At 44.8% G+C, this 16453-nt stretch overlaps 1 protein-coding gene across 3 annotated transcripts in view; it reads right to left on the reverse strand.

The window, feature by feature from the left end:
- The window catches only part of ZNF423 (zinc finger protein 423), a 234835-nt gene that overhangs the window by 147036 nt on the left and 71346 nt on the right, over positions 1–16453 (reverse strand). For 2 of the 3 annotated variants that reach the window (XR_005831145.1, XM_040615555.1), the window contains exon 4: positions 13415–13495. The exons of the other annotated variant lie outside the window; for it this stretch is intronic. Coding sequence is in view for 1 of the 2 variants with exons in the window: in XM_040615555.1 (XP_040471489.1) it covers positions 13415–13495 (81 nt within the window). In the remaining variant the exon portion in view is untranslated. The remainder of the gene's footprint in view (positions 1–13414; positions 13496–16453) is intronic. 3 annotated transcript variants of the gene reach the window in all.

Genomic DNA, 16453 nt, shown 5'->3' on the forward strand with positions numbered 1-16453 from the left:
GACAAGCCCGTCCAACTTTACTGCTTCCAGAGGAACAGTTAGTCACTCCTCCCATCTATTTGCAGGAGCAAAATGAGAAAAGGCTGCTCCTCAGCTTGAACAAACGTTTATTTCATTCAGAGTATCTAAAGATGCCTCCAGAGGAGCTATGAGGCCCAAATCATTATAGCTTTGCCTCTTACCATGCTGTATTTTGGAAAATCTCGAGCCCCATAACACAGCAAGGAGAAGGAGAAGGAGGTAAATAACAGGGTGCTTCTTATTCTGACACGTGGTAGGAGGAGGGAGAGAGAAAACCCACTTGAGGGTGGTGAGTGGGAATACAGGCAAAGCAGGACATCCAGCCTCCCCTTGACAAGCATGTGAGTTGCCTGCCTCCCCCTCCAGGATCTCCAAACACATCAAAGGCAAGAGGTGGCTACAGGCCACTAAGACCTTTTCCACCCAGAAGACCACTGATGTTAAAGGGGGGGTTCCCTGCCTCCTAAAAACCCAAAGAATATCTTGCTGACACAGACCAGCAACATTTACTTCAAGTTTTCTGTTCCCTGCAAAACCAGAGAACATATACTTAGCTTTCCTCTTCCACAGACTACTGAAAATGTCAGAAAACAGGACAAGCTAGCTTATAAATAATTGCAAAGCCCCTCCTGAAAAAGGTTGAGAGGGAGGTGGGATGAAAGCTCCCAGCCAGGAAAGCTGGGACTGCCAAGGAGCAGAACAGAGTAAGAGCAAGGACAGTGTGTGATATCCTGGCTCCATCTGTATGCAGAAATGAAAGGCACTGAGGAAAATATCAGTGCTGGTTATGGCAGGCACTCCCAGGTGTGGGGAAATCCTCGGGGGAAGAGCACCATCAACAGAAAATACAGCAGACCTTATGAGAGACAGCTGACGTGGCAGATCCTACAAAAGCTTGTCTGCGGTATCTGAACATCTTTTGTTCTCTAGCCCCATTCTTTCACCTGGCAGCTCACAGATGAAAAGACCTGAGAGATGTTCCTGTCACAGGAGACTTTCCCTCAAAAGGTTCCTAAAAGGAGGAGGGACCAGGGTAATGCAGGGTCCACTACAGGGGGTGCATGGCAGAGGAAGCTTTACCCTTGTAATAATGACTCTCCTACATTTCTGGAAAATCTCCCTAACCCTATCCCCTTGCTACCTGCAGAGTGATAACAAAGCCAACGTTGTCCATCAAGTCTCAATCTGAAGTGACTCATTTACTCTCAGGAGCTTTGTGTTGATTTTTTTTCAGCCTGGCACCCTAAGAAAACAAGGTTTATGTGATTATATTGCCTGTCATAAGCCTTAACTGTTTGTCCCTTCCTATTAACTTTTGAATCACACCCGACTGGGGATAGAGGGCTCCGAGAGAAATTGAGTTCCTCTTATAAAAATTGAGTTTCTATAAGATTGACGAACATACCTTTGATTGAGTAGGACAGAGACCCCAATTCATGTCTCGGCTGAGAGAAAGGCTAAGAACAGAGTCAGCACTTAGCCTTGCTCTAGCAATCAGCACACGTGCCACCCGGCCGACCAGCACAGCTCATGCTGCTTCTGGTGCTGCTTGTAGGCAGAGGATGGGAAAGGGAGATGAGTGTCCTCTGTGGGGAGCGGGGTCAGGTGGGGGGGGCTGAGCTGGGCTGCTACAGCGAAGAAATGCAACATCACAGCAAGTCTGGCCTCATATATAAGAAAACTTGTTTTTTCTGCCAAATTGCCTGTAACTTCATGACACGTCATCGAGGACAAATGCCAGTACTTCTCAAGTACTCACTGAATCCAGTATGTAGCCACACACAAAACAGCAACCAGTTGGAGAGTTCACCCACTAGATTTGTTGCTACAACTTCTTCCCTTTCGCCTAAGTATGGCAAGCAATAGAAAAGTCACAGTGAAGTCACTTTATCTCCTAATGTCGCCACTTTCTAGGTCTGCACAATTAATGCAGTGTTTCTTGAACCAAATGCGAGTGCTCTGGAAACAGTGCTCCCATAAGACTGCAAGGCTTGGCTCTCAAGGGACTTGGTGACATTGGTAGAAAGCAGCTCTCTGCCCCAAGCGTGCTCTGCAGGGGCGTTTTCCTCTATCTACTGACCAAACTATCGATTTTTAAGGAAAAGTGAAGCAACAAAAAAACCCGTCCCTTTTTCCTGTAGCACCACATGATAAATTTAATTCGCCCCATCCTAACTGCTTCTAATGACAGTGCAGTGTTTGTCTGAATTTTTAACAGATGTTTCTAAGTACTCTTGACCACTTCTCTCTCCTGAGGATTTCTGCAGTGGGATAGCTCTAGATAGTAATACAAACAAAGCTTGTAAGAGGCTCTTGGGGATAAATCTGTAGACACTGCATCTAGGATGGGTGTGGGTATGGGTCCAAGCCTTATGAAACTTTGTAAATATCCTCTACAGACTAGCAAGCTGGACTGACCCTGTCTGCAGATGTTTTTAAGCTTACCAGCCGCACAGTGAAAATCAAGACAGCTTACAGATAACTGCAACACTCCTGAAACAGCCCAAGAGCGGGATTTAAACCGAAAGTTATAAAAGCAGGGATATACTGAAGCAGAACAGCATAATGCAAAGGATGATGTGTGACGGTGTAACTCCATTTCAATTCAAAATACCAAAGACGCTGCGAAGGGGATCAGTCTGGGCTGAGGCAGAATTTCCCAGATGTCAGGGTACCCTCGGGAACAAGCATACTGGCTTCACTTGACAGGTGTGAAGGTACTCATGCAGTCAGAACAGAAATTGCTTTACAAAAATAAAATCTCTGCTTTCATTTTAAAAGAAAATGAGTATCTTGTGCTAACGCCTGGCAAGGAGGCAGTGACATCTGCCTGAGTTTGTACATGGCCTGAAACAATCAGCTAAAGCGTGCTTATGGCTGCTAGTTTACATTATCTGGATGTAACCATCGCTATTTAATACCAAAATGAAATCTATTAAAGCTATTGTCAGTGCTTCACAGCAGCTGAAACTGTTTTTTTAAAAGGTCAGTCTACTAGCTGGAGAGTGAAAACAAGCAAGGCGGCTGTGCCAGCCCTTAGGATGTGGCTGCATCCTGCAGTCTGGTTTTGCATTCCCTTAAATGTCGGGCAAGAAGCAGCAGCGAGGTCTCGGCGGAGCCCGACTGCCCTGCCAGCGGCGGGGGGGACAGACGGGTGGCTCTGCTCTGGCAGGGGGGCAGACAACGGGGCAGTGGGAAGCCGTGGGGTGAGCCCGCACGGGGCCCCCACGCACGCCCCCACCACAGCACGCCGCACCTACTTCTTGCCGGGGCAGAGAAAGGGATGGCTGTAGAGGACGCCACTTTTTTCAACCCCATTCAGCGTTGTGGCGGCTGTGTCATTCACAACAATACCGCAGCCCTCCTCCACCCCCTGAAAAACCCATTAAAAAACCCAACCTGAGAACCACTTCCCCACAAGCAGCATAGCACAGCTCCAAACACCCCCACCGTCAGCGTTTGCTGTCATCTTCTGTATTAGCATTTCTGTTAACCCTTTTGTGAGATCATTTGACTCGGTTTCAGAATTCTTCATTCTGAAAAACACTTGTTAAATATTGGCCCTGACTGCTACACAAAGTGATAGCTTGGTAGTCATAACCCACAAGATATATTTAGCCTCACAAACTCATCATCAATGGATTTTGAAAGCATTGTAGCCAACAGACTGGAAACCACATGCAATACAAACACATAATAGAACTTTTAATGTGCAAAGAGACTAAACAAAAAGATCCTTGACCTTCTTGCTTTCCCTTGCATACCATTATCCCCAGCGAGACAGCAAATGGAATGACGTGGAGAGCAACAGCTACCATCAAGCAACTTTGGAAGCCAATTTCTACAGTAGTTAAGCAGTTAATGGCGTTAATCAGAACGATAACTTATTAAATTCTACATTTATGCAAATAGCATTTTGGCATATCATATCACACGGAGACCTGAGTAGCAGAGCTCGCCAAGAAAAGGTCCCAACATCTTTTACATTTGCTGCTTTGTGTTTTTTAATACCATGTGAAATAGCATCTGCAATGGCTGACACATCACACAAACCACACAAATAAAAGGCTGGTCACAAATTAATCTCAATCATCCCAAACAGATTAATGAACAAATTGTTTAATTCTTAACCTTTATGAAGCAGAGATTAATCTCTGCAGCTAAATCCAATCTCTTGTCTTTATCTTTTTAACAAGAAGTTTGACATTTCTTATAGACCTTCCTAAACAGGCAACATTTACTGAACAAAGAACACAGCAGATAGCCCTTACTGCCTCCGTGCTACTGCAGCTAGGGCATCTGTAGCACAACCCATAAAGCAACACAGCAGTTTATGACACGAAAGGACATTATCTGCATGTAATCGGATGCATCAGAAAAACTGCAGTTTACAGCAGGCAGAACTTTAAGCAACCTTAGTTTTGTAAAGCCTGTGTGGAAAACTTCCTGCTTCCCAACAGAAATATCCGGCAACTTTTTGGCTCTGGGTTGCATTGAAATTCAGTGAGGATGGAAGAAGCAGAGGATTGCATGAACAGTTATGAACTGCAATTTCAATTGCAAAAGTTGTGTTTGAAAAGTATCAAGCGCTTATGCATGTAGTTTCCCGCTTTGTTGGTGCTGCAGTTTAACAGAATTAAATTCTGCACAGAATTTTACTCATTCATTTAGTTAATTCTTTGTCTTCAGGAAAATGAGGTGGGAACCACTTGCTGCAGGATGTTGTGCAAAATGAGTAGTTCACCAAATAAAACTGTAGCTCTATTTTGAAAATCAGTAATATTGTTTATACACAAGCCCTAATTGTTGATTTATTGATGTGTGAACATACATGTATCTAGGTACCTTCTCTTTGTTTGTGCAAAGCCTGCAACATACAATTTTAAAATGGTCTGGAAAAAATAATTGGCCTTTTTTCTCCCCTTTGGGTACAAATTTCTGTTTTTAAATGAATGTGCAGGTTTCCTGTTGCTGCATGAAGCCTTCATTTCAAAATACCGACTAATTCTAGGTTTAATTAAAACAGAATGTTTTATATCACAAACACCTTTTTTTTTTTTTTTTTTTTTTTTTACAGCACACATCTTCTTTACCTTAATGTGATTGCTGGCTATTACGAGCAGAAGGAATTTTAAATTATTTTTTTTTAATTTAACAAAAAAATTGAAAGTTTTACAGCAACTCTCTTTATGGAGTCAACTTATGCAAGCGCCGAAGCCTTTCCAGAGAAAACAGGATTCTCCCCACCTCCCTCTGGCTTTTCTCCCTACTGAATGCCATGGCCTTCACTCAACCAAAGGAAATGAAAGACAGACTGAGACAACAGCATCACGTGGGTGAAGGTCAGATTGATTTTCAGCTGTGTGGTGCTGTTTTATCACCCTCGGGACAAAAGTTAAGCCCTTCATTTTTTTTATGTCTGCTTTAACAGAGCAACTTATTTTTTCCTGAAATTTTGGTTGGACTCCATACCACCAGAATTATCAAGGATAGCCTAATTTAAAACATTTGCAGAGATCTTCTTCCTCAGAGCAAAACCCAGAGCAGCCCACACACCACAGCATTTCTATCCGAGTTTCCTCTATTCCCTACGTACAAATAGTGGCTCCTTGAAACTACTGAGGTTTCTGCAGTGACATTCGCTGACAGCAAAAGAAGCGCGGGATGCAGCTGCTGGCTGTTCAGCAATGATCCTGGGCACGGGGAGAGAAGCATCGCTATCTCAAAAGGGGCAAGTTCACAAATTTTTTCTCCCCATCCTCTTTCCCTCCCGCCCTCCCTCTCCCCCCTGTTTGGAGTGGCCAAACTCTCCACGAGCTGAGCCTCCTGCCTGTCACTCGGTGATCCGGACATGCACAGCCAATTACTGTGGCAGCCACTGGAAAAGCAGCCAGTTTTGCTAACTCAAAGTACACTTTTCCCAACTCCAGTACCACTCGCATAATCAGTCCCCTAAACTGCTGTAAGGACTGGCTCTCCTCATTTCTCCTTTAATTAAGACTGATGCTCCCCCAAAGTAATGATGCTATTTTCAATTCAGCCAATTGTAGCTAGTCAGCTCTTCAAAACTGATCTGATTAACATAAAAGGAAGCATTTTGTACATCATAGATATGTATGTGTATACCTAGTTATCGAGAGAAACAGCATCTTCCCTCCTGATGTTTGCATGTCCAGAGCTCAAACTGGCAGCCAGAAAACTCAGCATTCTCTCATTTAAGCTAGGAGACAAGAAAATCCTACTCACTTTCATTTTCTTTCGTTTTAAATTTTGCATTAAATTTGTCTTGTTTGTGTGAGGAATGCAACAGCATTGTGACTGCCTCCTAAAGATGCCTGTCTATCCTCCATAAAAAAGCAAGGATGACTGTCTGCTTTATTTGTATGTACCAAAGGCTCTGGTCAAAATCAAACCCAGTCACACCATTAAAACACATAATGGAATACAATTCCTACATGACACAGCTCTTGTAAAACAAATCATGGCAAGTGTCTGTAATAGAGGCGGGAGTAGAGAAGGCTGTAAGGTGAGATCAAGCAGCTATGCAGGTTGGATCGGGATGCAGTCTGAATGCAAATTAAATAATTTTGTGATCGAAGATTTGACTAGCACATGTCTAACTCATCTGAATCTAGCTGAGACTGCCTCTGAAACAGCACACGGAGCAGCCTGGTTTCTCACAGCACCTCGAGGAGATCTGCAGATGCTGGTCACCGTGGGATGATGCAAGGAAGGTTCTGCACGTGTACAGAGCCTCAGGGAAAAGCCGGCTCTGGGACAACGGACAGAAAAGCAACTGCGGCTGAGAGTGAAGGAGGCAACAGTAACACAGTAAAGTGTAACTTAAATGCATAAACTGTGAAGTGACTCAGTTACATGCGGGGCCAGGAAAGGACAAATGCCAGCACAGCGTCAGGGAGAAGCCTGCCGTGAGCTAGACGTGAAATGGTGGCAGTCCAGAAAGGAGCAAGCAAGGAGACAGCCTTCAAGGAGGGAGCCCAAGGGACACCAGCACAGGCAGTGGGGGGAAGGAAGGAAAGAGGGTGGTCACCTCAAGAAGACAACCTAAGAACCCAAAAAAGCAAAATCCCATACAGTGCAGACACAGACCACAAGCTGAGTATTATCATGCTAAAAACCTGTCCTAGAGGCATGTTGAATTTTTGGCTTGGTTAGTTGCTGTGGTTTATTGATGCAGATTGAACAACGTCATTCAAATCTGTTTAGACTGCTCTTGGACTCCAGTAAATCACCTGCATTCAGTTTTGCTCAGAGAAAATGAACACGGTGTATACATTTATATTTTTCTTTAGACTGCGAGGTCATAAAGGGAATTTATCCTACTTCTGTCTTTCCAAATTTTCTAATGAATAATTAGTAGATGTAGATTTCTAAAATGACCATTTAATATAAATTATATCAAATCTCATTTATTTTAAGCAATATCATTAAGTACAAAGTCTGCATGAGTGAACTGAGTTCACTGTAGAGGAAATGACTGGGAATTACATTCAAAAATCTATTGAAATGTTTAATGTAACAGATTCCCTGGAGAAGAGAAAAGCAGTGGGCTTCTTCAGCCTTTCCTTATGTCCTCCTCAGCAAGGCTAACAGTAATTGAGTAGCAACGGAAGGAGGAGCCAAAAAGTCTTTCACCATTACTCAGAAAGATTTTCAAGGAAGCCTAAAGAAGACATGGACCCATGTGCCAAAAAATGATGCCCTCAAGAGGAAGCTCACCCCCACAGTTACAGGTGAAACTGGCAACAAAACCCACCTGGATTAAAGACCTTGGCTCTTCCACCAACTTCACGTATGTCATTAGGCAAATTGGTGAAGACCCAGTTACAGTCATTTTCATTCAAAATAACTTGGGCTTTTAAGGGGGAAAGTCTCAAATTATTCCCCAAACCCTGACCTCTCATCCCCCTCATGTTGACACAAGGCTTGTGCAGCTCCATAGGGCACCAGATCCGGGAGCTGCAGAGACTAAAAATTAATCCTTTTAATTGTCAGCAATGTCAGCTCCCAAAGACAACACAAACCTTGTACCAGCACAAGGTAGGAGATGATGGAAAGAAGGAACACCCCTTCCATTAACAGCCCAAACTTAAGCCAAATTACAGTGACTTCTTAATTCCATGATGATAAAAATAAGAATAGTATTTCTTTGTGTCAGAAAGGAGTTGCTAGTCTAAACTTTTAAAGACTACAAAGTGCTCAAACGCCCTGGGAAGTATTTAATACGAACAGACCAAGTGCCTTGGAAAGCCCAAATCAATTTTTTTCATTAAAAGAATGAAAGCTGATTATAATAAGCAAAAAGTTGGAATAACATTACCTATATTTAATACAAATTATCTAACTTGAATTTCTGCTGAATATATTTTCAACCATTTTGAATATAATATGAAATTATGGAATCTATTTTTTAAATTCCCCTGAATATCAAAAACACCTATTAAAACTATTTAAATGAAACAGCATTCAAAAGGTACATACTTGTTGCCAAAGCTTTGAAGAAAGTCAGAAGCTGCTTAGACCTCTGGTGGAGGTCTTCTGATGTGCAAACCCAGCTTGGAGAGCAACAGCCTCTCCAGCAGGTGCAGGGAAAATATTTCCCTTATTCAGTTTGACTGGTTCAGTCCAATAACGAGTTTGTTCAGAACAGAGAAACTATTTGGCAGTCGATCATTAATTTGCTTCTTGCCAGCCCACAGTAAAGAAAGGCATGAGATCCCTACAGAAAATGCAGGCACCCGGTTGAGGCTGTCGACGGGAGGCCACGTACCTTGGTGGATCCATTCTGCTCACAAGGGACTGCTGTGCTGCGTGTGTGCAGGCTGCTGGCCGGCACGGACACCACGCAGCCCTCCCTCGAGTCGGTACTTGAGGCAGGCTGAGCCCTGGGCTCCCAGATCCAGAGGCCATGCGGAGATGCTCCAGCGAGCGCTCCCAAAGCCAGCCAGCTGAGGAGGACCAACCCATGCTGGCACGTTTCCCTAAAGCCAGCCGGCACCGGGGGGTGGAGGCTGCTTTCTGGCTTCCCCAAGCCTGGAGCACAGTTAATAACATGCCAGCTGTATCTGCAGACAAGCCAAGTTTAATGAGGCTACAACAAAAGCATTCAAATATGCACTACAGAACTTCTGTGGGGATTTTTTCTAGAGCTTGTTTTTAAAAAATGAAAGATAGGAATTCTTGACAATGTTTGTACACACGCTTCCTTTATTTTAAATTGATTTTTTTTAAAAAAAACATTTATATTCTACAAATTCAAAGAGATCAGCATTAGAAAGACTTTTTTAATCCCGCTACTTCCAACAGCAAAATTATGTTGTGTGATGAGTGCTTGAAATGCACTGTTGGTTGCTTTTCTCTTAATAAACACTGAAGTCTTAATTGTTTTTCCCCTACATGGCCAGACACCATCTTTCTGTCTGCCAGGTCTTCACACGAGGGCAAGTACTGTCCCTTGCCTCCTGCTCGGGAACGAGGACAGACACGCAAACATGACCACATCTCTAGCACTAGTGATGAAGGACGTAACTTACCCATTCAGCCATGCTTTACTATAAGCCTCATCTCTTACCCCAGGTCAAAATATAGGAGGTATTAGTAAAAGGATTGCAAATATGGATTTGGAGACAGTGCAGGGGGCAGCAAAGTAAGCTTGCTCAGGCACAAGTGGGTGGAGAAGGTGGAAAAGGGTCAATCACTCACTGTCTCCTCCACCAGAAGAACCAGAGGTGTATCAAACGAAAGCAGATGAGAAAGCTGAAGTGAACAAAAGGGGATACTTTTCCCCGGTGTGCAAGTGAACTCTGGGTCTCCACCAAGGGAGATGCTAAATGCAAACTGCTTCGATGAGAAACTTCAAAATGGAAATTCATGGAAGAAGACTATCTGAGGAATTTAAATAAAAAGCACCAAGAAGTGCCCAGGCAAGTTTGCTGACAGCTAGGAGAATATTCTGGGGAAACAGCACGATGGGACCATCAGGCTGGCTCAATACAGCCATCCTTATATGAAGACTACTTACCCAATGGTCTGCTAAGGGGTAGAGGAAGAAATCAGGAAAAAAGGCAGACTTTTAATGTACCTCCTCTTCACCGCTCAGATCTGTGGGCTGAAGGTCTTGATGGCTCTGAATCTACCAAGCCTGTTGATATGGCCAACACTGTTTTGTCCTTCAACAACGCACAGGAAAGCAGTGCATGCCCTAGCACAGTGCCCTAGCCACAAACAATCTACGCTCTTGTCCGTCTGAGACAGGACAACCCCAGCACATCCTCCACCGAGCTCTCTAAGGCATTATTAAAGGCCACTTTATAACTACCACGCATCTGTTGTAGTCTCCAGGCTATCCTCACTGCAATTCTGAATTGAGTTTCACATATTGGGTTTTGTCTACAACCCCCTGAATGCTGGGACCTGCTTAGGGCAGCAGCAATCCTCCTTCCTGGAGGCACAGCTGTCCTTGCAGCACTTGGCAGGCTTTAGCCCTGGAAGAAGCCTTTCCACCGCAAACCCCACCTCCCCCCTTCCTCTTTTTCAAACCCCATTTATTTGTTTCTTAGATTTCTATAATGCCGAGAAACAAACCTGCCCTACACAGACCCTCACAATACTCCCTCTGCTGTAACACGGCAGTGGATTATCCTTTGCAAACAGAAATCCAAAGCCGGGGGAGAAGGGGAGGTGGAGCTCGGGTGCCCTGGTGCCCCAGAAAGGCTGTGTGGGGTCTGGGGTGGCGCGGGGGGAAGCTGGACAGGCTCCAGTTCCCGAACACAGGTCCTGCTGCATGCAGGAGCTCTCACAGCCAGCACCCAGCAGCTAGCTTTTGCTTCGCAGCATCTGGGGTGCTTCGGTCTTTGTTTCCCCATTTCTGATGCAGCAGTGTTTCAGGAGATGAGACTGGCTTTTCAGAGCACCAAGTGCCACTGTCCAAGACTTCAAAAGGACATGTGCTTTCTTTAAGAGGCCTTGTTTAAAACATGCACCCATTTTCTCTTCTATCCATTTTCATGTATACCTGGTGTTATTTTGCAGACTACTTTTTGAACTAGATAAAAGAACTCAATTAAAGTAGCAAGAATGAAACAGTCCCTTGCCAATACAAGCACACTACCTTGCCATCCTCAGCTCCTCACTGGGCCATACGGTTAAAAATGACATGGAAAATATCCTTCCTGTGTGAAAAACATATGCTGCTTGAGGAGAGACATCATCATCGCTACGAAATGTTTGTGCAGCCTCAGAACGCATAGCTGGGCCATCCACAATGCCTGCTGGTTAAGTGGAAGCTGAGAAAGGGGTAGAGATAGCTCATTACCTCCCCTCCTGCCAGGGGTTTTGGTTACATGCAACCAAACTGCCCGCAGCCGTGCTGGCAGCGCTCCTATCTGCATGCGCAGTGCCTGGTGCTGCCTCCCTTGCCACCGTCCCCGGAGGGACCCGGCACAAAGGTGGCCGTGGCGATTTGCAGGGGGCGGCGTCTGGCACAACTGGCACGCTCTTATCGGCGAGCACACTGCCCAGCTCCTTGCGACGGCTCTTGCGCGGCTGGGGATCTGCTGCGGGCTCACCGCCGTGCCCCGCTGTGGGAGACCCTCTGTGAGGCCACAAAGCAAATCCCGAGCTGGGTGTTTATGGCGAGCAAGCATCGTTTTAAATTCACGTCACACCCCCCCACCCCGCCACCGCAAATCCTTACAGGCACCTCCATGCCTGCAAAATCCAAGAGACAGCCCAAGAAATGATCGTCGAGGCTCAGCCCCTGCTAACGCCTCCGCGTGCCAAAGGGCTGAGCGCGGGCGGAGCGGAGCAGCCCGGGGGTCTCACCTACCTTCGCCTGCTGGGTGACCCTCCGATCTGCCGGATAAGCAGCGCTGTTAGGGAGCATAACACTTCGCACAACTTTCACAAACGTATGCAATACATTAAACACTACACTAAAAGCACCGTCACTGATGCCAAACACCCTGTGTGGGTGCAGAGCCCGGTGCTGGCGGCTCAGGAAACACTGCACAGGATGGGCTGCGAAACCACTGTATCGGCAAGATTACTGTATGCCGTGTTTGTCATTAAATTTGCAACTGTGCTTCTGTTTGACTTCAGATCCAGATTCAGATATGGGAATATGCTTTACATGCTACACGATAAATAGTTATTTCACTGAGCACCTGTGTAGAAAGCCAGGCAGTGCAGCACCTTATCAGCACGCTAATTTTCTGTTATGTGTGTAAGCAGAAGGGCTGGAAAAAGCGTCCTTGCAGGCTGGCTGGGAACCTCCAGGTAAACTCAAATATCACCTGTGTGGTAACAGCAGCCAGGGGAGCCAGACCTCGGACCATCCAGCCAGGCGTACCCCTACAGTAATCTGGGGGTTTAGAGCTCTCAGCACCGTTGGGCACAAATACTGACCACTGGGAGACATGCAAAGCGCCTGGGCGCCACGGCCAAGGTGGCTGCCCGAGCCCTCGGGAGCCCTGCTGCCCCTGCACCTGGAGAGGGGACGCCTGGGACAAACTAAGGACAGGAGCCTGCGCCCAGAGCCCTCCAAGTGATTGACAATAAAAACACTGCCCCTGTGCCCATTTTCAGATCTAGACAGCGAGAACTGAGGACTCCAGGGAAAATCCGTGTTTTTACAGTTTGTGATATTACTGAGCTTTTCTGGTGCCAATTTTAAAACACTGCTACGACCTCTGGAAAGAAGGAAAACTGCATTTCAGCATGACAACGTAGAAAAGAACAAAAAAGGAAACTTGTTATTTTTTTTTTAGCTTGAAACACTAGTCAGGTTAAGAGAAAGGAGCAGAATTCTGGCAAGGACAAGAGCACTCAGACTGAGCCATAACACAGTAATTAGGGCCAGTAGGTCATTAGAGACACAGCTGTATAAACTAGGTGTATAATTAAGTTTCCACACTGCTTTTTCACAACTGTATTTCAGTTTCTTTTGTGGAGGACAATCGGTAAATCGATAATTTAAAGATGCAACAACAGCAGCAGCAAAAAGACAGAAGATCTCTGACTTGCCAATCAGGTGCAACCAAAGATTACAATTTGGGGGAGGGCTAATTTTGGAAATACAGGTAAGAAGTCTCTCTTTGTCAGTGGGAAGTACAAAGTGCCACCTGACAAAAACATTCATGAGACGTCATCACTTGTTGACAAGCTGCCGTATATGGTTTTCTGGATAAGCATCCCGCATATACGGTTGCATGGCAATTATAATTCTTGTAGCAGGTGAAATACAAGAAAATGCAAAATTATACACTAGCATGAAACAGTTACAATACCTCATTTCAAATGTAAGCCTAGTGTACAAGTTACAGGGCATTTAAAAGGAGCAACTGCAAGACTTTAATTATAAACTAGTTCCTACCGTACAGTAGTTTAGAAAAATCAGCCGCTTCCAAGCTGGCAATATCCATATATAGCTCTGCTGCTGTTTGAAACAGACAACCTGTAAAGTTATCAACAACAGAAGAGGACCTCATGAAATGCTCAGAGACCCCACCGAAACCTACTTCTGTCCGCTTCATTGATGCGCTAATTTGCTTTAAAACACTCTACATTCACTTCAGAAACTGAAGAGAAAAGCTTACGTGAGGCTACTCTGACCCACGGGAGGAAAGGGGTGACAATGGGTGGAGGAACCAAAAATAGCACAATAAAATACTGGAGCTAAACCCAGGCTAATGCAGGTGGATTAAAACACACAAGCAAAATGGCAAATCTCATAGCTTTTTAGCCACTTCTCATCGCCAACAACCAACCCTGCATCAGCCACCACACGATATATCACAGAATAGTTGCTTGATGTATGCAGCCCCTGGTGCTGGCTGGAGGACATAGTAATTTGTAAATCCATGTGCAATTCTTTACTCTTGTAACTAACGCTATAAGATAGCATCGTGCTACAATGTCTACACAATAACAGCAGTATGCAAAAAAATGTGTAAAAAAGACTGCACATAATGCCGATGGCAATTACTTAGTCTTCTCTAGTTAAGGGGACATGGGATACCTGTGAGTTTTAAATTAATTTTAAAAGCTTAGCACATCCAGTGTATACACTAGGTGTTTTTATTTATTCTCAGCATATTTTTCAAGATGCTTACTAGTTGTTTAAGGTACTATTTCCAGGACTGCTGCAGGAGAGCTCATTTGTGGGGGCAAGCTGGGAGATGAGGGAAGACATGAGCTGGTAAGGAAATGTGATGTTCTTTCAGTACAAGCTGCCCCCATTTAGACCCTTTTCAGATCCCTGTAGACACTGGAAACCTACAACCTGCGATCACAGACATCAGTCATGAGCAAAAGGTATAAAAGGCACCTAATTCTGTCAGAAGGAGAACATCTCTACTACACTGACATCAAAAGGAATGCCATGCACTTATGCTACCAGAGATGTCTAGATATCAGTGGTTTTCTCCTCAAAGAAACAAGTCTGAAATACATGAAAAAGCAAGGGGGGAAATGGCTGTTTGTTACCTCCTTACATGTCAAAGCAGCTGTGTTCAGACTGTATTATAACTTCAGCACACCGTAATGAATTTCTAAGGGATTCCAGTGAAATAGATGGTTTATCCTATTCTTTGGAGTGATCTCTTGTAATCCTGCAACACTCCTGAGCTACAATACCTTCCCTAACTTCAGTATCCCAAAGGAAGTCATTAGTTATGTTGTATTATCAGCCTGGTGATATTATCACTACAAATATTACCTGCATTGATCTGGAGCCATGTAGACACGACTGAAAGCCCTGCTTCAGATTAAGACATGAAAACCTAGCTTGCCAAGAGGTCGGGCACTGCATTACAACCTCAGATGTGTCAAGCAGGCACTATAGGCAAAAGGAGTGCAGGGTAACTAAGGACACAGTCACATAGCCTATTTTGTGGGGTAAAATCTTTAAATATACCACACTTCCTAATGCAGTCTTAGATTTTCACCTGGATGGTGAAGTCTTTTCAGATGAACTGAACAAAGACGTGCATTTTCATGCTTTCATCAAAAATTCTCACGGCTATCACGGTGGATCTGAAAGGTTTTGAATTTTTTGGATATGTAAATATCAAGCCATATTCCAGATTCTCTTCATGGAAACATTTCATTCCAGAACATACGAGTGCAATCTTCCTATCTACTTTAGATCACCTCAGGACACTAGATTAAATAGAAAACAGACACTCTCATTTTGGACAAGGATACCCTCACATGGAGACAGATAATTAGCACCTATTTCATGTATATGCAGATAGTTATATGTTGCCTTTTTATGACAAGGTGTCTTTGTAAATCATCAGCACATGTGAAGACAGTAAAAGAACATGAAATTATGCTACCTGCAATCAAAAATTAGCAATAGGAATTCTAGCAAATTATTTTGATAAGTCCCCAAAAATATAATTTATTTTTCTTAGTCTCATTAACAGAATATTACATTGAGGATAAATAAAAACTGAGGTGTGAAAACACTGACTGTACTGATATTAATAGAATGTCTAGGTCGCTACATTTTAATGTCTGTTTGCCTCAGGAAAAAAATTGCTCCTTTTCATAGCACTGTTGGTCACCACTCATAACCTTACGCCCCTCCTCTGGAGCACACGCCAGTGGTGCCCGCTCCCCTGCACCCTGCTCCACTCCCCACATTGTGCCATTACAGCTGTTTGGGGGCAACCATGCAGTGAACCAGACCCAAGCAGACACCTGAGCTAAAAATAGCATTTCTTTGGTGGGGCTCACCCCAGTACCACCAACAGCTGTACCAGCACAACTTAGGAGACAGGGCAGTGGCAGAGCAGAGGCCACTCAGGAACATGCTGGGATCGTGCTGCCGCTCGCCTGCCCTGCTGGGCTCCTGCCTCTCATGCTCCCCATGTGAGATGGCATTGGGAATGACTTGTCCCTGTGATGGATCCTTTGGAAAGGACCAGTGCCCACACGGGCTGTGCAACTCATTTTCCATCTTGGAAAGCAAGAATTTTTCTATTCAATGGCATTTCCTAGCTTACTACCCTGCAATAAAGTATGAACATCATTTGCAGAAGTCTCAGGCCAATGCCATGGTTGTCAGCTGGCCAAGAAACTACTCTGCAAGAAGGAGCCTTTCAATTTAAGGCACTTTCAAGTTTGCAACCTATGTAGGATTTAAATGAGAATGCCGAGCAAGGAGCCTTGGGGGCAAGCATGGGGCTGTGATCCCCCTCCACCTGCAGGGTGGGGAAAAGCCGCAATGTCACTCTGTCCTTCCTCCCATCAAGTAGATGGGGATGAGAGCTGGGGGTCCTCTCCTCCGGAGACCAGAGTAAGACAGGAGAGCATATTCTTGGGGTGGGAGCCAGACCGAGCCGAAGCCCCCACCTGACCCTCCCTCCCTTGCTGTACTCTATTTCCTGCATTTTTTCTTGGCTAA

This window comes from Falco naumanni, chromosome 15 (assembly GCF_017639655.2).
Source record: "Falco naumanni isolate bFalNau1 chromosome 15, bFalNau1.pat, whole genome shotgun sequence".
Classification (NCBI taxonomy): domain Eukaryota; kingdom Metazoa; phylum Chordata; class Aves; order Falconiformes; family Falconidae; genus Falco; species Falco naumanni.